Source organism: Penicillium chrysogenum (assembly GCF_028827035.1).
Source record: "Penicillium chrysogenum strain IBT 35668 chromosome Unknown utg000001l_segment0_segment0, whole genome shotgun sequence".
Classification (NCBI taxonomy): domain Eukaryota; kingdom Fungi; phylum Ascomycota; class Eurotiomycetes; order Eurotiales; family Aspergillaceae; genus Penicillium; species Penicillium chrysogenum.
In genome coordinates this window covers 1168360-1191167 of record NW_026622749.1, presented here as the reverse complement: position 1 = coordinate 1191167, position 22808 = coordinate 1168360, and the positions used below count along the sequence as shown (strand labels likewise).

At 49.9% G+C, this 22808-nt stretch overlaps 8 protein-coding genes across 8 annotated transcripts; 3 read left to right on the top strand and 5 right to left on the bottom strand.

The window, feature by feature from the left end:
* Positions 1–912: 912 nt before the first annotated feature.
* Positions 913–2338, bottom strand: N7489_000477 (uncharacterized protein; the record flags this gene model as incomplete). The annotated part of the gene is made up of 6 exons (XM_056706232.1): positions 913–1323; positions 1378–1727; positions 1786–1811; positions 1868–1929; positions 1986–2104; positions 2164–2338. The coding sequence occupies 6 exons, from the start codon at positions 2336–2338 to the stop codon at positions 913–915; spliced, it is 1143 nt and encodes a 380-aa protein (XP_056570534.1).
* Positions 2339–3537: 1199 nt separating this feature from the next.
* N7489_000476 (uncharacterized protein) lies at positions 3538–9636 on the top strand (the record flags this gene model as incomplete). Its single annotated transcript, XM_056706231.1, has 4 exons — positions 3538–3601; positions 3894–5005; positions 5059–5503; positions 5573–9636. 4 exons carry the CDS (start codon positions 3538–3540, stop codon positions 9634–9636), a joined length of 5685 nt encoding a protein of 1894 aa, XP_056570533.1.
* Positions 9637–9898: 262 nt separating this feature from the next.
* On the bottom strand, positions 9899–10847 carry N7489_000475 (ubiquitin-conjugating enzyme E2; the record flags this gene model as incomplete). The annotated part of the gene is made up of 2 exons (XM_056706230.1): positions 9899–10371; positions 10406–10847. 2 exons carry the CDS (start codon positions 10845–10847, stop codon positions 9899–9901), a joined length of 915 nt encoding a protein of 304 aa, XP_056570532.1.
* A 345-nt stretch (positions 10848–11192) lies between these two features.
* N7489_000474 (DHHC family palmitoyltransferase) lies at positions 11193–12822 on the bottom strand (the record flags this gene model as incomplete). The annotated part of the gene is made up of 2 exons (XM_056706229.1): positions 11193–12559; positions 12624–12822. 2 exons carry the CDS (start codon positions 12820–12822, stop codon positions 11193–11195), a joined length of 1566 nt encoding a protein of 521 aa, XP_056570531.1.
* Positions 12823–13771: 949 nt separating this feature from the next.
* Positions 13772–14541, bottom strand: N7489_000473 (uncharacterized protein; the record flags this gene model as incomplete). Its single annotated transcript, XM_056706228.1, has 4 exons — positions 13772–13903; positions 13967–14050; positions 14114–14274; positions 14370–14541. The coding sequence occupies 4 exons, from the start codon at positions 14539–14541 to the stop codon at positions 13772–13774; spliced, it is 549 nt and encodes a 182-aa protein (XP_056570530.1).
* A 976-nt stretch (positions 14542–15517) lies between these two features.
* Positions 15518–17114, bottom strand: N7489_000472 (rhomboid family membrane protein; the record flags this gene model as incomplete). The annotated part of the gene is made up of 2 exons (XM_056706227.1): positions 15518–16295; positions 16345–17114. The coding sequence occupies 2 exons, from the start codon at positions 17112–17114 to the stop codon at positions 15518–15520; spliced, it is 1548 nt and encodes a 515-aa protein (XP_056570529.1).
* A 1100-nt stretch (positions 17115–18214) lies between these two features.
* Positions 18215–20228, top strand: N7489_000471 (uncharacterized protein; the record flags this gene model as incomplete). The annotated part of the gene is made up of 2 exons (XM_056706226.1): positions 18215–19060; positions 19134–20228. 2 exons carry the CDS (start codon positions 18215–18217, stop codon positions 20226–20228), a joined length of 1941 nt encoding a protein of 646 aa, XP_056570528.1.
* Positions 20229–21152: 924 nt separating this feature from the next.
* On the top strand, positions 21153–22482 carry N7489_000470 (2,3-butanediol dehydrogenase; the record flags this gene model as incomplete). The annotated part of the gene is made up of 5 exons (XM_056706225.1): positions 21153–21239; positions 21310–21343; positions 21401–21649; positions 21703–22269; positions 22322–22482. 5 exons carry the CDS (start codon positions 21153–21155, stop codon positions 22480–22482), a joined length of 1098 nt encoding a protein of 365 aa, XP_056570527.1.
* Between the last annotated feature and the right edge of the window lie 326 nt (positions 22483–22808).

The following is a 22808-nucleotide window of genomic DNA, read 5'->3' as shown; positions in this document are numbered from 1 at the left end:
CTTAGATACCCTCTACATGCATTGGGCCGTACATAGGCGTTATTTCCTGCGTTTCGTGTTTTTCGGTGTGCCTATGGCGGGGAGAAATCGTGTTTTTATCACCCAGGCTGTCCGAGGACACTGGCATAGAGGCGAGAGGGGACATTTTGCTTTTTTTCTCAAAGCCTTTTAGTATTATCCTTTTTGGCCCTGACACTTGTTTCCTGATGGGACAGGTGGCTATTGATAGCGCTTATTGATACATGTACACACCGGATGTTAGACCTCGCATGGCTTTCCCTTGCCCACGACATAGACCAAGGGAGATACCAAGTCTTTCCTAGTGTAGAAAACTATTGTTGCATTTCCAACCAGCACTTCTCATTCATGAATAAAAATTATTTTTAAGGCAAGATCACAAGGGAAGGAATATTAGCTTCAGCCTTCAATTTCATGCCTTGTCATCGTAGAGGATGCCCTAGTACGCCTTCTTTTCGTCATACTGGCTTAGTTGCTTGAGTATGAAAATACATATGAGTAGGCTCGAATTCTAAGCAATCTATTTGTTGCTTGCTGAAATAGAAAGTGCGTTAGTCCCTGCATGTGCTGGGTCTCATTCTAAATATCCAAAGTATCAGTTTAACGGCATATACGACCTACAACCTAGTTTAATTCTCAGTGCGTCCAATTCCAATCATGCTATTGGTAGCAGGTTCTTCCTATTGAATCATAAGAAACACGTCTGCCCATCCTTATCATCAATTATCAAGTCCCAATAAACATAGGGTATGTATATACACTAGCCTGCGCGGCACATTAAAAAGAATGCCAAAGTCTATAAAAGCCCCTCCCAAAATGCATTTTCATGTGCAACCAAAAAGACCAAAACGAGAAAACTTCATCAGATACAAATTCATCATAGTCGTACACATATTACACGGATAATTTCTCCGCAGGTTCGGCATTGTGAGTGCCAAGAGTTGCTTCATGATAAGTTCCATCGGCAACGTGAGAAGCCCCATGAGGGGCACTGCTGGAGGCCTCGTTGGAGACATCTTGAGCTCCATTGGAAGGCCCGGGGACATCATCGGATATTTTCTCAGCGGGGTCGGATGGCGTTGAAGGTTCGCTCTGCTTATCGCGAGTCCAAGGCCAAACATTAGCCTGAACGGACGCGAAACGGGTACGTGCAGTGGGTGCGCTGATATCGTCAACCCAAGGGATGCCGCCTTGTCCACGGTTTTCTGCCCATGCCTTCTTTTCACGACGCAGGTCACTCTGAACCCAGGGGATTGTGATCAAGGTCCAAACAATAGCCCAGGCAAACGGAAGGGTCCAGCCCAGCTGTATGTCAAGTTAGCCTGATTGCAAGGTGGGATTGAACTGATTCCAACTTACCGTGAATGCAACATTTTCCTGAACGGTGAAAATCACTGCAGTAATGGCGGCAGCGAAAATGATAGAGCCTCCACTCCAGAAACAGTTCATTTCGAAGAGCATACGGCGGAAATAAGGACTTGATAGGTATCGAGTCCGGAGAGCATATCGATAGATCTGTCCACCACCACCGTCGACTGCTACCACGTCCTCAATAAGCGCGTACAATGCAGTCGGCATGACGGAGCCTTTGGGCGTGGAAGAAATTCGGAACGGAGCCTTGAAGCCCATCATACGGAATATGTCGAGGGAAAGGTAGACGATGCCGAAGTAGAACATGACGGTGGGTAAGACCATCGCAATGAGGCGCACTGTTTAAGCGGTCAGTACGTGGCAATGGCACAAGATATGATAATGGGTTTGTCTAACCATAAGGTTCTTCAGGCACCGATCCACTGCGGACTCGTTAGCTCATTGCTCATCCTGCTCCCATGATAGATGCTAGACCTACACGACCAATTCGACGGCCAAAATCAACCAAACGATGGTGAAGTTGATTTGGAAGAAATCCAGCTACCGAGAGGTATCAGTTAATATTAGTCCATGATCAATCCTAGGTCGAAACGTACCCATGATACGCGGGAGTTCAAGGGTCGAGCGCGCGAGTTTTTGCGGAATAAATGATGAAGGCGGTAAAAGTACTCAAAGACCGAGACTCCTCCAAGTGAGGCGGTGACGATCGAGAAGACTGCACATCCACATTAGCAACGAGAACGGGGTGTATATGTTCTACCATGCAAAACATACCCACGTTGTGTGACAGATCAGTGAGATACCAAAGACACCAATACAGAATCAATGGCTGAGCCAAGGTGTCAATCACAAAGATAGTCCAGAATAATGCGATCGACTTCTTCCTTGTATGCAATGAGTATGGCAGCGGAGGAGGCTCGGAGGCTGTTTGGACGGTTCCTTCCTCCATCGGTGTGGCGATAAGCGGACGGTGATGATAGGTTCGGAGGGACACGCGGTAAAGGCTGTGATGAAGGAATAAGGGGTTATTAGGACATGGTGCGAATACAATGATAAATCCGAATGGATTTCCAAAGAGAAAGAATCCAGGAAAATGGAGTGAAGAAGAGGCGAATATGTAAATTGTAAGCCAGGAAATTTTGGCCGGAAACAACGGAGACGGGTACTTCCGTTGCCATACTAACTTGGCTGGGATGGTAGGTACCTGATGTACGGCCCTATGATGTCATTCAAAACAAGCATATACCCACACAGCCTTGAATCGAACCATTGCGAAGTGCCTTTTTTGTCTATTTCCCTAATAGATTGACGTTTTTGTCTCTTACTTTGTCTCTTACTTGTCCCTGAGCTTCTGGTATTTGTACATAGACGGGTTATTCGTTCAAGAGTGCACCTACATGTAGTATGTATATGTATAGCATCCCACACCAAAGGGGAACCTGGATCGACGTCAGTATGCGGTAGAAATGCGCCATTCATACGGTAAGCTAGTGAATAGTACTCCGTGTAATGGGTATATGTAAATATGCACAATAATGCAGAAAACAAGGAATCGGGGCCGGAAGACGAGTCACACCGGTCCACTCGGATGCCGATCACCTCGGGAGTTTATGCTTGTTCATAAGACCCCCTCTATATATAGTAAAAGAATGTACAAAGTAGCTACATTGTAGAACAACATATGTACTGCATATAACATCAATCGAACATCCAAGTACATTTGCTTTCATCCCCCTTTCAAAATGAGAATCAGCGCATGGATGTGAGGCATTGGCCTCGGCGTTAGCAGTGGTGGCAAGAACAAATTGCACTATGGATATATGTACTTTAGATCCAGACTCAAAGAAATAATTCCTTTCAAAATTAGTTCAGTGGAACGTTATAATGAAGCATTTGATAGGGCTAGGTTATATGATAGTCAACTAGTTAGACGTTTGTTATTAAAGATGCCTCACAAACAAGGCATCAATAACCATTGAGATAAGATAAGATCATGTGACCTGACAGTCGCATTGCAAAAATTGGAAGCCCGGCGTTCGAGTCCTCCCCCTTCAAAAATTTTCTGTCCTTCTTTAATTCTCCCTCACTCCATCATCTTTCTTTTATCATTTTTACAGCTAGCCTTCTATTCAAAAAAGCTATGTAGCCATGCCTGGCGTACAACATCTTATCGACTTCGTGCTGAATGAAGTCGCACTCTGTGGCAACCAAGGTGTGTATAGTCTCTTCACTGGGACCCACTTTTCCTCACCCCGGAGACGCATGTCATGTCGCATTGTGGATTTCAAACGTCACCGAAATTATGTGAAAAAGGCTCCCTAGTCTGGGGAATATGTTGAAAATTCCTACTATACTTCCCCCTCAGGACTTTCTCATGACGGGGTTGACTCTGCGTTCTTGTGGCGCGGACCCAATATCGATCTATATTCTCCTTCTCAAGCCCTGATTGGGTGTTTTTACTTCTAATACGCAATCCCTGGAACGTAATGCTAACAGACATCAAGGCGCATCTTTATCCGACCTACTACAAGCCGTTGATGATTTCCACACCCAACCTCACAATGGGCCTGCAATAAACCAAAATATCGACCATCGTTTCAAAGCCAAAGTTTGGTCCTGGCTCACGGCTAACCCAGAGGTGTCTATTGGTCAGCACAATGAATGGAACCATCTCACCTTGGATGAAGCCGAGCGGCTTGACTCACGAAGCGATGATCCCAAAGGTAAAGGTCCTGAGACCAACCAAACCGCAGATCAGAACCCTGATTTACCGCCGCTTCGAATCTTCGTCTCAGAAGAGAGAGCCTGGCTTGCCATCACTGGCCATCCACCAGATGACTCCAAGGTACTACCTCTCGAATTTGTCTTATTGTCTGTGATTGCTTCACGCAAGTCAAAGGGTATTGTGCAGCCGGACCTGGTGAAGATCAGTGGTCAGGACAAACGGTCTGTTCCAAAGCGTACCGATGCGTTGCAAAGAAAGGGCTACATCGACAAGCGGCCAGTTCAAACAAAAACGGCCCGAACCAGTCTCTGCACGCTGCAGCGATTCTATCGCCACATCACCAGTGATCAAGCGAAAGAAGAACCGGAATCGAAGAACATGATTGATTTTGGTAGCTTCAACACCACCCTGTTCGGCATTCTCCGAGAGCATCAACTGATTGCACGCAATGATCTAAAGCGACTCTTGGGCTTCAATGATCATTGGCGTTGGAAAGTTTTGTCCCGTGCCCTCCGCAAATGGGAGCGGATAGGTGTGGTACAACGTGTGAGAGCCGAATCGCAATATGAAAGAATGCATCCTTGCGTGAAGCTTTTACGGAGTCCCACAGAGCAAGATCTCGCCCTCTTCCATGAGTTTAATTTCGATGTCTTGAACAAACATGGAGTGCGAACCAAGGGAACCAAATTTACCCCAGACCGAGACGAAGACCTGGAGCTGGAGGGCCCAAGCAAAAGATCTCCTAGCCCGGGAGACGGTGGGATGGATCTGATCAAAGAGCATGTCGGGGATGCTGTACGCATTGTACCGTCTTGGACGCCGGATCGTAACCTCTACAACCAAATCTTTGACATCGTTGAAAGATCAGGCACAACGGGCATCACGAACCAGGTAAGCATCTCACTCCCAAAGGTGTATTTTTCTTAGCTGATAACATAATCAAGACTCTGAACTCGACCTGCTTTGGGTCCTTTTACAGGAGGCCTGCTGAAAGTATGGTACATCGCTTGGTTGACCTATGGCAAGTGGCCCAGCCACTTCATCTGCGCCATTACGCCATCGTTCGAGATTTGGCAATGAAAAAGACCATCATGTATTATGTCCACTACTCGGCAAACAACTTTGCAAAGCTCGTTGAAGCTGGTCAGGCAGCATGGGAGGCTGTTGAGATTCCAGTCAAGAAAGCCAAGTCGTTGAAAATCGAGGCACCACCTTTTGGTGTGCTGCCTCAACTTGATGAATATGGATTCCTCAAAAGGCAGTTTCCAAAGAATATGCTGAAGGATCCAAATTCAACTCTACTTGACGGGGTCATGGCTGTCAATCCGCCCAACTATCTTCTTTCTTCGAGTGATCCGTTTGTTGTTGAACTTCCAAATGGTCAACATGGTATGATTGGCCCCTCATATTCCTGGTTCCCATAAGAGAAACTGTGATGGATCTAACATTAAACCGCAGTGATCCGTACGCGTATCGATAAACTCCCGCCTGGCTCCAAGCAGCAGTATGAGCCCCGTTTCCGGCCCAAGGGACGACCAAAAGGCAGATTGAACCGCGCGACTCTAGAAAGGCGCGCCAGAGAATTAAAAGCCAAAGGGCGCAAGGCCAAAGAACCGATAGCTACAGAAGCTGCAGCTAGACAACCCGAAGCTAGCGAAACCGAACTCGGAGAATCTCAAGCCTTGGAGCCCCTGATTGAACCCAAGCTGGAGCCAAGCCAAGGTTATGGCTGGGAATATGTCGATGAATCCCCGCGAGCCAAGAAAGCCAAGATCAAACATGACACCCTTAGGGGATTATCAAAGCAAGAGAAGCTTGAAGCACTTGGCATGGATGAGGGCTGGACTGAATACAAAGCTCTTGTCATGGACAAGCCTGTTCCTGGTGTGTATGTGACTCCCCACGGCCGAAGAAGACCAGTCGGCAAGTCCCGAGGTCGCCCGAGACAGAGTCGAATTGCCATCTTCAAATCGCCAAAATTAGCGTCAATCCCTTGGTTTGTCAAGGACAAAGATGACACAAGTGATGATGACAAGGTTGGAGATGCTGCTACCACCACCACCAGAGCATCCGAAAGCCTTGGCCCCGAGGCTGCACCTTCAGTTATCAACTCCGAGGGGCCCATCATGACCCCCACCCCGGTAACTTCCAGGCGAGCCAAGCGACTTCTACCTAATGACTCAGCCGTCTCACCCACACCATCCTCGGGTCCCAAGACCAATGGCCAGAGAAACGGGAGACCTCCGAAACGATCTCGTCTTCACAAGGCCCAAACTGGAAGCAATGAAGGACCCTTGGATGATGCCAGCGGGATATTGCTCGAGGATGCAGTTCCAGCACCCCAAGAGGGTTCAATCAAAATGAGTACACCACGCCATCGCGACAAGAGTGCCAGCATTCATCTACTCGAAGACCAACAATCTGGAACTCCATCAAAGCGTCGCCGCGTAGAATCGTCCGAGCGCAGTGGCAACGACCACACGACTTTACAATCCCCGACACCCCGTCCATCTGATGAACTGACACCACGATCAGGCTCAGTGGGTCCCCAAAAATTCAATTTCGGCGCCCACAGCACCAAGCCTGCAAAGAAGCCACGAGTTCGGAAAAGGCTCAATATCCGAACCATGAAGATTTCAGGGGAGGAAGGATCGGAATATTCTAAGCCTTTGATTGAGAGAGGCGGATCCATCAGTGTCCTTCGGAGAAAGCTCATCATGGAAATCATGGAAAAGGCTAATGGTGTATACCCCGCGGGCACTGCAATGTGGTATCCTTTTGTCACTGCATGGATGAAGATTCATCCCAATGAAAAGCCAGACATGCGAACTGTCAATACTGCATGCAAGCAATTGATTGATGCCGGCCAGCTTCGGCAGCTGACTTTCAGCGGCCGAGACACGAGAAAAGTGATGGTGACAAGGACGTTGTTGTTGAAGCCTGATATGTCACCAGATGATCCATTAGTGAAGGAGATGCAGAGCAAGATTCTGGCTATTGACTTCCACGAGTCGCGGCCCTTCTTTTCGACCAATGTCGAGGTGGATCCGAATTTGACAAGAAATAGTGGTCGACCACACGGTGCACCTCCCCGCGCGCAGAGATTCTCCTTCCCGGTGGAAGAAGGCACTCATGTTCACTTACAACAAAAGCCTCTTTCCATTGTGAACCTAGAGGCAAGAAGAAGGAGGCAGGCCCAAGCGAACTTCATTAAACGCCTGGAAGCCCAAGCCAAGGCTGCCAAGGCTGCCGAAGAAGAGGATGAACTGCCTGACTTGCCTGGAGTCCAGCGACTCATGACGCTTGCACGCCCTCCTGAATTGGACCTTGATTCTCGCCCGCACACATCAATTATTCGTCCATATGTTCGAACAGGTCCACGTGGTCCTGGCAAGCAGCAAAAGCTTATCATACATCCCAAACGGGTGATGAAACCAATATCTGCCATTGGAGCGTACGCCATGTTGATGAATCCGGTCCAACAATTTGAGCCAACCACTGGGACTTTCTCCACAGGGTCGTGCTCGGCCAAACGCAGAAGGGCGAAGCCAATGGCAGCACAACAGCCGGTTTTGGACATTGAGAAATCTGTCGATGAGTTATCTAGACTGGCTCGTGATGAATCGGACTCGCCGGAAATTCCCATGGCCGATAAACCCAGAGTTCTACTCTCGAGATTTATTCAGAAGACCAAAAAGATCCTCAAATGGGAGCTTAACCACCCGAATCTTTTCGAAGCAAACCTTGAAGGCCAGCAGTTTATCAACCGGACCGTTCTGGATGGTTTCAAGCCAGCGCCGATCACAGGCGATATTCGCTTTGCTACTGACATGCCCCCTCCAAAACAGCCTCAAGTGGAACCAGAGTTGCCAGCACGGCGGAGCGAGATCCGCCGCCAGCGTCAGTCCCTACCTCAGCCCCTACCTCAGCCTCCTCCAACAATTACTCCAAAGGCTGAGACGCCGAAACGGACACCGAAGCCGAGAAGGACACGGGCTCCTCGGGCCCCACGTGCCCCTGTTACGGACCGCCGCCTGGCCAAGCTTGATGATACTACAACAGCCGAGAAAGAAGCACAGTCGGCGACCCCTAAACGCATTCGCCGACAACGATTCGTGCGCCCTATCTCTGAGAATCTCAAGCAGAAGTTGGTGGTTGCTCTTGTCGTCGTTCGTGTGCTTGCAGGCGGAGCGGAATCAAGAGTGATCGATTGGCCTCTCGTGACGAAAGCTTTCCCAGATCAAGACTCGTCTTTCATCGAAGCGCGAGCGCGTCAGATACTCAACAAGAATCGCTTGCAGATTACGAAGATGCATCGAGATTTCCAAGAGTGCTTCCTTGAGGCTTATGCAAAGGATGAAGTTCCGCGCATTGACTATTCCGATTTAGACGGCTATGACTGGCCTGCGCTGGTTGACTGGGCAAGCACTAGGCTCGATTTTTCTCCATCCGAACGGGCTCCGGACCTCCCAGCAACGCGGCAGCAATTCGACAGTGTTTTCGAACTACGCGAAGATGCACTTACGGCAGGCGATGAACTGTACCAGGCTGTGCATGGTGTTACTATCAACCACAAACGCAACTTGATGGCGCGCAATCCGTTTGCTGTACCAGTGGATGGTGGAACACGCACTAAATCGGCTCTACGAAAGGTTGGTACGGCACAGCTTGAGGCTGCGAAGACATGGGTCCGTGCCAATATCATCACCGCTGAAGAAACCTATCGACCCAACGAGTCGAGCGATATTCTGCAACGCTTTGGTGATCGACTCATTACCACTGCGACGCAGGAACTGATCAACGAGCGTGTCGTCAGCTCAACAACCCGTGGCCGCATCAATCCAGGTCGCAATTACGATATCTCAGAATATTTCCTGCAGACGCTGAGCCGCAAACGTGCCGTTGAAAGCACCCAGCTGCGCCGTGCCGCTCATTTCAAGTCTGACATATTGGATATTCAATTCCGCACTACCGGTGCATCAGACGTCGAGTACACCGCAGAAGACGGCGATATCCTCGCGTTGATCAATCTCTACGCTTCGGGTGCTATTCAAATGCGACCCCGCGACGCTCCCCGCGCTAAGTTCGGTCTAACCGATGGCGGATATGAAACCCGGCAGATGGACAAGAAACGCTTCCATTTCCCTGTCGAGGTTACTCCCACCGCAACATATCGCTACGGTAACCCCGTCCGTGGCAAAGCTGCAGCCGCGGTCCTTCCACCAGCGCCTTCGCCATCAGACACGAAAATGCCACCTAGAAACCCCCTTTGGTATGACATCAATGGAGAGTTCATACACCGCCTGTGGGATCTGGTGGTTGGCCCTGTCCTTGGATGCCTGGTGATGCGACCCGGCATTAAGGCCGGTAACATTTCTAACATGATCAGGCCCACCATGGGCGCATGGGAGACTGTGCTGATGCTACAGTGGCTGGAGGGAGTCGGCATTGTCAAGTCAGATGGCGAAGGGGAGACGGCTTGCTGGACACTACAGGAGTCTTGGTGGATGATTCTGTCTTGATGGCTCATCCTCGAGTGAATACTGGTTTCCGACTGAATTTGAATGTAATTTTATGTACAAACATACTTGTTAGTTAGCCGTACTTCTCAAGATAAGTTACGAAAAATAAAAAAAGAACAAGGGAATGCTTCATTTCAATGATGCTTTGTGCTTGACTTCAAGAACTATCTAGGGGGATATCATGGACCAACCTGTAACGTAATCCCAAACGCCCGCATGACTGCCAGAAGAAAGAAAATGCCCAGTTAAACTCCCGGATCCTTTACAGATCGTCAACGTTCGCCACTCGGCGCAATATCAACAAGACAAGAGCAATGATCACAACAATGATAGCCCGGTCCAGCCAGACACCTTCAGATGGAGACTCTGTCGAAGCCAGATGAGAAGAACTTGTGCGCGTAGGCATAACAGCTGCAGCCGGAGCTTGTACGGTAGATAGCGGTGCCTGTGGTTGTGCCTGTGGTTGTGCCTGTGGCGTGGGCACCGATGCAGGCGCAGGAGCCGAAACAGATTCCAGAGCCGGAGTACTCTCTACAGCATCATTCCCTCGAGCCTGGTGCTCACTTCCAACAGGAACAGCATCCCCCTCAGAAGCCGGGGCAGCAGCCTCAGCCTCGGCCTCAACCGTCTCCCGCTGGCCCTCGACACCAGCATCAACACCAGCACTCCCACCCACAGCAGCAATTTCATCCTCAACCTCGATCCCGCGCTCGAGACAAACCCCCCCAAAGCTCCCTCATAGCCTCCAGATTCCCAACCCCACACTCACGACAAGACCACCCAAGCGAGAGTCGCGCATACTCCCTGCGCAGCTCGTCACTCCCCTCCATGCCACCGACCTGACCCTGACTCTCCGAAGTAAAGATCTCAGATCGGATCCCCAACAGCGCAGTGCGCACCCCCCAAGCCGGCTGCCATGTCTCCTCGTGGTGGCCGGAGATGCTGAGGCAGATTTCGCGGTTGACTTCGAAGCGGCCGGAGGGCGTGAGGAAGCGGAAGGAGGGCGGTCGGAGTGGGTATGTGGCTGGGAAGGTGATGCGGCCGTGGTAGAGGCCTTGGGCGTAGGGGGATGGCGAAGGTGGACCAGCTAGGGTGAAGTGCCAGTCGTGGAGGTTTGTGTCGCTTATCGGGGCGGCTGTGAAGTATGGGCTTGGGTTTTTGTGGAGGTCGCTGCTTTCTTTTAGGAGACGACGCGTTGAGGGGGAGGACATTTTTGTCTTTTATCTTTTTATCTTTGTCTCTTTGTATGCGATTGGAATTGGAATCGATGTTGCATTGGACTGGGAGAGAGAGAAGATAAGTTGGAAGATGACAGTTGTCTCAGTCTTGCGGGGATGATGCGATTGGGCAGTGGCAACGTTGTTATGTGCAAGTACAGAGTACAAAGTACAAAGTACAATAGTATGATTAGCACATATTCCATAGAGGTAGACAGGTAGAATAGGGATAAATTCTTTATGCTCATAAAAGCCTCGATATGATAAATGCTTTCACAATGATACACATACAACGCCTGCAACATGCTACATTAAAATGCTACGTACAATCACTTTGTCTTAGTCCCAGGCCCGCCATTCATCAGTGTCATGGCGTGTAGCCTGCTGGCGGCCAGCGCCTGGATCCAACAGCCCGTTCCCTTCCACATCATCCCCATAATCACTATCACCAGGCCGCGGCCGCGGCGACCGGGGCGCAAGAGTCTGCATCGATACGGAGGTCGGAGGCCGCTCAGGCGTGCTACCGCGGTTTGGCACCCGTTGCGGCTGTGAAGTGCCTTCCCTCCAACTATTACTGTTGTCCAAATTGCGCTGGTACAACTCGCGGTAGTATTGTTGCTCGTCGGTGGATTCCTGTTCTCGACGCTGTCGCATGCGCTCACGCGCTTCTAGGAATTTAGGACTTGGCTCCCACCGCCAGCCATCGCCGGTTGTGTTGCAAATAGGCACAGCCCAGAGGAGCGGTCGGGGACCGAAAAGGTGGAGTAGGTTACGCCGCCACCCGAGGTCAAACGCGCTAGGCATTTTTTCGTTGTCTTCGTCGTTTTGATACTCCTCGTACCGTGAGTGCTCGCGCTGCCGCTCCATTTCGGCATATGACCGGGTTAATGCTTGCTGTGCTGGAGTGAGACCGTTGCCCGAGCCGTCCGGTGGCCCTGATGGGCGCGGCCCAGGAGATATGCCCTCTTCGGCCCGGGTGACTCCCGGGATAGCGTTGGCGTGGGCATCGATGATCTGATTACCATATCCTTGCAGTCGGCTGGATATGCTTTCCTCGCCCGGCTCGCCCCAGTAGTTATTGTTGGGCGGTTGCTCATTCCGCTGTCTTTCTAGCGCTTTGCGCAAAGGCGACACATACCGGGTCTTTTCCAAGCATTCAATGGTAGTGGTACCCCGTATAGCCAAACTGATATGCCAGGCTGTGAATCCACCCAAAACCAATCCAATGATGCCACCCAGGATAGCCAGCAGAACTACATTGACCGGGAGAATAGTATCCATGTACTGGGTATCGTTCAGGATCTCGGTCCAGACCCAAACGGCCGCAATGCCAAAAACAACCCAACAGAATAACGATGTGTAGATCAAAAACAGCAGGAATGCCTTGTAATTATGCAGTCCAACGCAGGTTGCCAGCCAGGGACAATGGTGGTCCATCTTGAGGACGCATCGTTTGCATGTCGAGCAGTGATGCGCGCGGTCCGGCTTCGGACACTGGCATTTTTTGCAGTACCGTGATTCACCAGTCGAGGTGACGGTATATGATGTGAACTCCGGGTGCTCGGAGGGAGGGAGGGCGCTGTACTCATGACGGTCGGCACCGCGACTAGTAGAAACCGGTGACCCCGGATCGGTGAAAACGGCGACGGTATATGAGAAGTTGAGGATGACATAAAGGGAAAATGCGAGGATGGAGCTCGGGATACCTGCCGACATGTTAGTATACCCGGATACATAGACCCGTTCGAGTTCGGGCGTTATCCTGCGTACCGATCCAGTCACTGCGTGAGGGTCTGACGCCGATGCTAACAGCGACGTATACTGCCCATGTGGTGAGGCCATAGACGAAGGCGAGTGGAAAGCAGCTTGCTGCTGCGCAGCAGTATCGTTCACAGCGGAGGGCCCAGGCTCGAGGGCGTCGTTTAGGCCACGAGGGCGAGGTCGGGGGTGACGAGGCCAAGGTGGCCATGACTGAGAGTTTATGACACAGGGGAAAGAAGGTTGTGCATGAAGAAGTTTGACGGGATCGATCCCATTATAGACACATTGGAAAACATAAGACAAGTCTCAGGCGTGAATTGAGGGTTACCTACAATATGTATGCGATGAGAACAGGGCTATCAGGTGAGATGTACGGTACGGTAAACTGGGTACAGTAATTTTGTAATTTTGACATGCTCCGCCACAACCCCAGCCACATAAGCTGCGTACATCACGCGAAGTATAGCGTCACAACAATTTTCTATTTCCGGCATTGAACCATTTGCAGGAACAGGAGATATCCTTGAATTAGGATACTTCTTATTATTTTGTGTGCAGTTTGGTATACTTGTGGATATAGCAATTCTATTTACAGTCATAATGCTAATAGATTCATCGAAGTTCTGAGGAAAAAGTGCAATGCAAACTTATTCTAGAACGGTCGAACTAAAAAGTTGCTCGAGAATGAAATATACCGCGGTATATTGAGTTACAAGTTATACTTTCAATATCCCGTAAAATTATATCACGAGTACTAGACCATATCATAAGTTCCTACAATACTAGCCCTATTAGTATAAGTTATATAATATGTCAAAGATAATGCCATTAACTACTTGATAGCTAGCTAAAGAGGGGCTCTTAGCACGTGACTTATCACGTGCTATCAACATATTCGCCCGCGTACGTAAAGGTCTCGTCCCAAGGCCTAGAAGAATAAAAGCAGATTGAACGAGTTAATAAAAGTAAGGAACGTCTAAGCCGTTGATAGGCTAAAGGAAGTGGCGTTTAAATAGGGTAAAGTCAAAGAAAGAAATAAAAGGTGTAGAAACGAAGTTAGCTTTTGATAGGGCGGAAACTACGGTATAGGGCCGCGACGGGCGTAGGCATTGTCCTAGGTGACCGGAGCCTCATCTTCGAGCATTTACTCGTCTCTGTCATTGCCATCCGGGAGGGGGTCCTCCACGACCCCGCCTACCACGAGCACTACCACGCCCTCCCATTCCACGGAAATTACCGCCGTGGGTAGGGGCACCCCCTCCCTTAGCCGCCTCAGGACCAAACTCTTCCTATTATTATGTTAACGACTATCCTAGTGTACCATCAAGGTATAGTAGGGGATAGTATCTTACGGCAAGTCTGGCATTGGCACGGGCGCGCACCATATCATGGGCGAACTCGTTCTCGAGTTCCCGGCGCCGGGCCTCAACAACAGCCTTTTTTTTTTTTTTTTTGTTAGTGCCAGATTCTATCTTGCTCAGGTATATGGTATAGCTTACGGCCTGCTCGCGTGCGGCTTGCGCCTGGCGGCGCCGTTTCTTCAGTGCCCGATTGCGGGCATTGTTGGGCCCAATCTCTCCAGGTCCCAATGGGGGGGCGATCCCCCCCGGCACCGGCAGCTTGGCTTTCTGCCATTGGAAAAGAAGAAAACTTTCGTTGACTTGATTTGTTTGATAAACAGTATGGGAGGTGGAGTTGTGGAGAGGAGAAAAGTTCAGAACTGACTCGGACGCGGATTATTGGGCCCGATCTCACCAGGTCCCAATGGGGGGGGCGATCCCCCCGGCGCAGCTTGCGCAGCTTGCGCCTCGCGGCGCCGTTTCTTCATGGCCCTGTTGCGGGCATTATTCGGACCGATTTCTCCAGGTCCCAATGGGGGGGGCGATCCCCCCGGCGCAGCTTGCGCCTCGCGGCGCCGTTTCTTCATGGCCCTGTTGCGGGCATTATTCGGACCGATTTCTCCAGGTCCCAATGGGGGGGCGATCCCCCCGGCGCAGCTTGCGCCTCGCGGCGCCGTTTCTTAAGGGCCCTATTGCGGGCATTATTTGGGCCGATTTCACCAGGTCCCAATAGAGGGCGATCCCCCCGGCACCGGCAGCTTGGTTCTCTGCCATTTTTCGAGAAAGAAAACTTTGGTTCATTTGATTTGCTTGGTAAAGAGTAAGGGAGGTGGAGTTGTGGAGAGGAGAAAAGGCACAAGGTCGCCCGATTGACATTGCGTTGGAGCCTTTAATGTTCTGAAGCAGGTCTCGACGAACCCCGACACAGGTAGACTTTCAGGATTGTAGCGAAGATCTGCTGACAATCTTGCGTATATATTGGTATTGAATTTTTCGCAGACTCGATCAAAACGTGTAGGAATGGAGGCCCGAGCGAATGGAATGTGGACACCTCGATGACAGGAGCACGGAAACGTATCCTGCGTGAGAGTATACCCACCAGTGAATCATCATCAGAGGTAATGCGGATGGGGGTTGAGAGGAAGAAGACAGAGAGAGAGATGGAGACAAATATATAGGCATGACTGGCCTGAACAAACAGGCAGCCAACCAGGTCACATGACCCAGGCTCCAACAATTTTCCCTCGTCTCAGTACGAGAACAGGGACAGAGAAAGGCTGTATTCACTAACTGACAGATGACTGGGGGAGGAAGAAGGAAAGAGAGGAAGACAGAGAGAGGAGACAAATATATAGGCATGACTAGCCTGAACAAACAGGCAGCCAGTCAGGTCACATGACCCAGGCTCTAATAACAAATTCACGTAAAAATGCCAGCTCAGGCTATGACATTTCCATAGTACAGAACAGTTCGTCCCGTGAGAGTTCTGTTCCCTAGACGGGCACCACAGTAAGGGTTTCGACAAACAGCCTCCTGAGCTTTATATTTGGAAAAAACGCTGAATCAACTTGGCATGTTGTTCTGGTCACACCAGCCATTGACGTCCATACAACTCAACCGGTAGCACCAGGAGCAATTCGAGGAGGGGTATTTATAGAAATTGACAATCAACATAATGAACCCAACGAGGACCGCAACCAGGGCACCAGCGCGGACTAGCCACCACAGCCACCAAAGAGGCTTACGGCCCTTGAAGAAGTTGAGCGGGCCGCTTGTAGGACCCGGAGTTTCTGCCGAACTGGAAGTGAGACCCCGCTTTCCCTTGAAGAAATCCATGAAGGAGGTGGTCTTTTGCTCGGGGCCGGCTTGGCCGGCTCCGCTCATGGCAACATATGGTTGTCGTGCCAGGCCAATCCGCTCGCGAAGAGCGTTCGGCGAACGCATGATAGTCATGCCAATGGCAAGACCCATGATGAAGCCACCAATGTGGGAGAAGTTGTCCAATCCTGGGAGGAGACCAAGAACGAAAGAGACACCCACTCCGAGGATCATAATGATAAGCTCAACCCACGGAGATTCCCGCTGGGGCCACTCATACAGTAGGTCAAGAAGGTAAAGCGCAAGAATACCGAACAGGGCACCCGAGCAGCCATCACTGGGATCGAGCTGCGCGGCGTAATTTCCACCCAAAACGAACCCGAAGATACCACTGGCGAAGTAGGTCAAGGTATAGCGCCACATGCCAATCAGGCGCTCCATGTCGGCGCCCATGGTCATCTGAACCAACAGGTTGAATCCGATGTGGATGAATCCTCCGTGCATGAAAATGGGGATGATGAATCTGTACCACTGGTTGGGAGCCGGCTGATCATCCGTTGACCCTCCAATACGGGGGGTTGGGAACACCACCAAAGCCACACACTTCAGACAGTGTGCACCCCGTTCCCGACACCGTCGTCGATGTGGCATTTGGACAGAGCCACGGAATGGTATGGTTGGCATTCTGGACCCCCTCAACGTTCTTCATGCACGGATTGTAGCGTGCTCCCATGTAGATTTGGACGTACGGCGAGGGCCCGATCATTGGGTTGAAGGTGGGTTTCGTCTCGATGACTGACCCGGTCAACTGAGCTGGAGCGGGAAGGATTCCGTTAGTTGAATCCCGAAATGCTAGAATAGTACCGAGGCAGAAACAGAACTCACCATTCTTGACCAGTTCGATAATAAATACGATGATCTGGGCCAATGTCAAGATGTATGTCACCCAGGCAATCTTCTTGCTGAAAAATCCCTTCTTCTTCCGGCTATCACGTTGTCGGCTATCCTCAATACCCCCTGGTGATGGAGGGTACTGCGTCTGTTGGCGCATCCAATCTGGATTATTTCCATACTGGGCGTTGGTCTTCAAAGGGATGTTCTCTGCGTAATTGTCGCCTTCCGTCGCCCGTCCGGCTGTCTGGTAATGTCCATTATCCGATAGAAATGACTGTTGACTTTCTCGGTTGTGATAAGGGGTTGAGGGATCGTCGTGGTTGTAGCTTGGGCTCGCGTAGCCAAATCCAGGAACTGCGTGCGGGGTTTGATCTGTCTTCCCCGGAACAGCTTGGTCGTAGCTTGGGGGTTGTGGGATGTTCGTGTGATAGTATTCGTTGGAGGCCATGGTGCCTGGGGCTGAGTCTTTGTTTTAGTTTCCGGAGCAGAGAGACAAATCCATGAAACTGTCGAAAGTGTTGTAGGGTGCTCAAGCGATGAAGAATTATATATAACAAAGAGCAACCCAACAGATGAAAGAAAGGTGAAGCAGAAGTCAGGCAGTCACATTCGAGAAGTTATTTTTGGGCCGATCTACGCAATGTCAGCAATGCCAGCCGCGCGGCTGGGGCTTTTCACTCCGCCCTAGTAGTGGACCTGAATACAGGGAACTTCTGTAATGAAAGTGCAATAAAGTACATTCGTACTTCAGAATCTGTACTCAATACTGTTTTTAATTTAATTTAATTTAATTCTTTTTAAATTGAATTTCAATGCATTTGTGCCTGATTTTTTAAAGTATGCTTAGATAACACATAGTAAACAACGAGCCTACCTATTTAGGACTAGTTGCCCTCGATTTAACGAAGTGGGTTCAGACAGGCAATCCACGTGACTGAGATTCTATTGGCTTGATCTTGGATGCCGCCTTTTTAGTCAACGCCCTGCCGGTCTAAACAGCCCTAGAATGAGCTTATATTATGCAAAAATACCAAGGTAATTATTGCAGAACACAGAATGCCTTCCAAAACTGGTGCCTCATTATTTTGGAACGCTCTGTAGTTTAGGAAAATCTGCTCCTCGCCAATCCTTTGTAGGGTGTGGCTTATGGACAGTTAACTGTATTACTATCCGTCTTTAAGGCACTTTACGCATGGTTATCCCCTAGGTCCAGTCTCGGTTATATCTAGGTAGGAATTTGAATCTTCTTCCTCAGCCTTTGAAAGTGAGCATATGAAGGTACTAGATAGGGCTCTAATGATAGGGAACCCTGCGCGGTCGCAACCTTTTAACCGAATTGAGTAAAAAAGACAAATAAAAGATCAGCATCCACGAATATAACAGTGCGCATAAAGACTATTGCGTTCAAATTAATCCCTTAGCTGTTCCGAGAGGTCTATAGTTCGGAGATGTGATCGGCCCGTGTCTTCTTCGGGATTCTGCCGCTGATGTCATCGCCATGGTTCATCTTCCCCGCGCCTGCGACATCAAATAGTCAACACCATCACCATGGAGGACCCTCTTGTTCAAGCATTGCCTCCGGCTACAGATTACTTGACCTACCTTACTCTGTTAGAGTATCAGCTAACCCCAGAACGTCTGCCGCTTTTGCACACTCTCCTGCAAGATGAGAAGCTTACGACGAACATCGGCTGGGACTTGGTCAAGCTGCTCCTGCCCATGCTACCAGCGTCCACCGAATGTCTGCAGGATGTGGCTCGACTTGGAAATCCCCGAGAAGTCATATTGCGCGTTTCGGAATCCCTGATGCAACTTCAGCCTGAGGACGAGGAGGACGAGGACGAGACGGCTGATCAGGGGCTGCCCCTGCACATCCTACAGTTCAATTGCCTTCTCGGCATGCTATCAGTACTTCATACACGGATCCAGACAAAAGCCCCAAGTCGGTTCATAGCAACCTCCCTCCAAGCAGCGCTGGAAGCGTATACCACAATGGCGACCAATGAGACCACCCTTGCCTTCCTTGAGTTCTTCCGCGAAGTGTCTCCCACCAAGCGGCCTGCACCACCCCCCAGAGCTGCTAGCGAGTCGAGCGTGCTGAAGGTTGCCGCTGCCTCCGCGCCAGACCCCGAAGCCGAGGTATCCTCGCCCTCTCCGTCTGCTGATAACGAGACGCTCCTTGTTCGGAAATTCATACAATTCGGCTTGCTTGAACTGCTGAAGTCATATCTCTTGAGCTTCTCCAGTCCAGTGGATCCGGGAATGTCGTGGACTATTCGAATGCAGGAACACTTGCATCCGGATCTGCGGCTACCGGCCGCCCAATCGCAGACTGAGGCATATGGGTCGACCAAGGAACTCAAGGAGCGCGATATGATCATGGGGAAGCTTATGGTAAGTGGCACCAACTTATGGATGGCAACGTGTCACATCGCAGAATGATTAATCTGACGTTGCTTTTGCTCAGGCTTTATCACGAGACGTTGTGATTGATAACGAGGAACTCCTGTCAATCATATCCGGATGCCCGACTGAGCAAACCGCGCAACTTGATTTCGACGAGCCTCCAACAAACCCCGATCAGATTCCGCTAGAACGGCATGGTTCACTCCTGCTACTAGCGGCTCGGGCTGCAGGAGCAACTCTCTTTGCCTCTGGGCAACCGCTCCGTCAGGTGTCTGTTTTCCCTGAGTTGGCTCAAATATTCAAAAACTTTGTCGGCGGCCCCACCAATCTCGACGAAGTGGCTTTTGGCCAACCCCATGCGCTTCTCGACTCCCTGTTAGCTTTGACCGTCTACGCTTTGCAACAGCCTATTGAAACCCCGTCAAGCGATACGGAGTTCAAGGATTTTGTTGTCCTCTTGACTGCATGCACAGCACGCCAGACCCACGGCATCGTCCGCCAGATCCCGGCCGCCATTGTCCAGAGCAACCCATCGCCCGAGACGCGGTTTAAGCTCATACACAAGATCTTGGAAGATGATCGTCTTGTCCCTGCGCGGGATAGCGCCATCGCATGGCTGAAGGATGAACTGCTCCGCAGCCCCACCCCATCTTCCGACAATATCTTCCAAGATCCGCTCTACTTCTGGGCTCTATTCCCATCTCTTTTCAAACCAGTCACTGCCGCCACCTCAGCATCCGATCTCGTTACTATCTGGTCACGTCTTACTCAGACTCAAGGCCCACCGCTTCATTCCGCATTGAATCTGTACTACTTGCTGCTTTCCTCGCCATCGCTCCGCGACCAGCTTCATCTCGAGAAGACCGTGCAGTTCTTCCGCAGCCATGTGCTCACCCCTCTCCGGCAAGTATTCCGGAGCTTCGAGGATGATCTCACCGCCAAGGGAGGCGAGGGTGTCATCGAAGCTGCGGTGGGCGAGGAAATGTGCCAGATTGGCAATGCACGGTCTGTAGGACTTATTGGTCTTACACTAGATCAAATTGAGGAGACAGCCAGCGATGCGTTTGGTTCCGATGAAGGGGATTTCAGGGGATATTCTGAAGCGGAAGAGGTTAAGGTGTCTGCGATTCGGAAGAAGATGGATGTCTGGGAATAAGTATAAAACCAGGTTTCCTTGTACAGAGTGTTGGGCATGAACGAATGAAAGTTTTCCATCATCTTGTGAATATATCAGTTCTGAGTGTGTTTAAATTGCAATACGTAACTCGTGAGCAATATTCTCAACCTCTTCATGAGGCTAGCGAAATTACCACGGGGTTGTCGGTCATGGTGATATGTGTGAAATATGGAGGATAGTACAAGGGTTCTATTATTTCCTCGAATTGTTTGTACTGCAGGGAAGATTCACTGTTTATGTGAGGCCAAGCTCGACCTGTTCCATGAGGTCTTGATCATTCACTAACTGCAGAGTATTACTAGATCATTTAAGACAATACTAGTAGTTTATCTCGTGTTTAAGCTTAAAAGTACCTAGGACGATGAAGTCATTATGATTAATGTGCACTTATCCTGAACCTTTCCACATGGAGAAAAAGAACAGGAAAATTAAATCTTGGAACAAGTAGGCAGCACACGCATACATTAATACATATTGCGATTGAACTTGTTTTCGCATGGCATGGCTATGTTGCCACTGGGTTATTTCCGCATTCGAATTCTCATTTTATCCACAGGTCAGGTTCTCGGCTTACTGTTTCTGTATGTTCCCTAATGACTGACGCAAGATCGACATTCGACCTTGTCGTTCTTGTTATTGTTATACTGCCCAAGGCAGGTATTCTCATTTTGCATCTCAAGTTATGCTGTGTTCCCTAATAGGCATTCCCGGACGGATTCTCGGCGCGCGTCATATTATCGTTCGTCATCAGCAGTATATTAGGTAGTATATCTAGATATTAGAAGGGCATGGCTCAGAACACGCCAGCTTTGAAATTCATATTGACAATGCATGAACCCAAAGCACACTTTGTCCCCATCACAGATTTGTATGAGTCTTCCATGTTACACCCAGAGCAAGGCAATGATGTTGGCAGCGCGATTCCACGGACGCGGTGATATTCGCCTCGACAAAATCGAAGAGCCACCATGTGGGAAAGGGGAAGTCAAGGTATTTCGATCATGTCGCATGTTGAAATATCTAAATCGAATATAAAATTTGCTGATATTGTATTCTGTAGATGAGACCGGCCTATGTCGGAATCTGTGGTAGTGGTAGGCACTTCCCCAGACTGTGAAGCATCTCCGATCTCGATCTATTAACATAGAAAGACCTTCACGAGTACACAACCGGACCCGTTCTTATCCCGAAAACCCCACACCCCATCACAGGTTCTAAATACCCCGTCACTATGGGCCATGAATTCAGCGGCGTTGTTGTGGAAGTCGGCGACGATGTAGAACACCTCTCCGCGGGCCAGCGAGTAGTCGTCCGACCGACTATCTTCGACAAGACCTGTCCTTCATGTATAAAGGGCATTCAACACTGCTGCGATAATATTGGGTTCGTCGGTCTAAGTGGTAAGTGTTACTATCCTTTTTTCGTCACTGAGTGCTAATTCGGTTGATAAAAGGCTACGGTGGTGGTTTAGCCGAGTATATCAACGCCCCTGCTGAGCACTTCTACCCTATTCCCGACAATGTCTCCCTGCAGTCAGCGGCACTGGTAGAACCACTCGCGGTAGCCTGGCATGCGGTTAGTATATCACCTTTCAAACCCGGTGACAATGTTCTAGTCGTGGGTGGAGGCCCTATCGGCATTGGTATCGTACAGGTCCTCAAGGTGCAAGGTGCCAGAGAAATCATAGTGGTCGAGCCTACGGAAAACCGCAGACGACTAAGCGAAGCCTTCGGCGCGACGCATCTGCTGGATCCCCGAAACGCGGATGTTCCCGAGACGGTACTTCGACTGACCGATGACATCGGTGCGGACGTCCTTTTTGACACCGCTGGTGTGGAGGGAGCCCTGAACGGGGCCATACCGGCATGTCGCGCGCATGGAACAATCGTCAACGTTGCGGTGTGGCAGAAACGACCTGCTGTCTGCGTGAATGATTTGATGTATAAGGAGGTGAACTATATGGGTGCAGCCCTCTATGATAATACATCCTTTGAGGATGTGATCAAAGCGATAAGCTATGGTAAGTCCTGTTTATTGATGAGCGGACTTTGGAGATGCTGATGGATTCTCAGGTCAATTGAATCCCGACAAGATGGTCACTTCGAAGATAACGCTGAGCGAGGTGGTGGAAAAGGGATTCAAATCTTTGCTTGAGAACAGGGATGAACATTGTAAGATCTTGGTGGTTATGAAAGGCTCGGGAGGCACTGGGCGACAAGGTGGCTTTCGTTGAGCCATAGGTATCATGTGAACATGTACAAGCGTAAATCTGCCTTGATATAAGTTTGTCTAACCTCCACTGCGCGCATCGGAAGCCTTTCAATGAACAGCAGTTACAATATGTACTTATCGAAGTCGTGATATGGTAATGGCCCAGTAATGTGCGATATAGTTGAAGTCTTTTCTCTCCTAGGGATCATCCTTATATAGTGATTACCGAGAATATCTATGGCAGAGCGAACGGAACATATTTGGAATGTGACTAACATAAACTTAGTAAAATGATTGAGACTTCTATAGATCATCGAGGGTCCCCTACGGACATATGTAATGATGCCG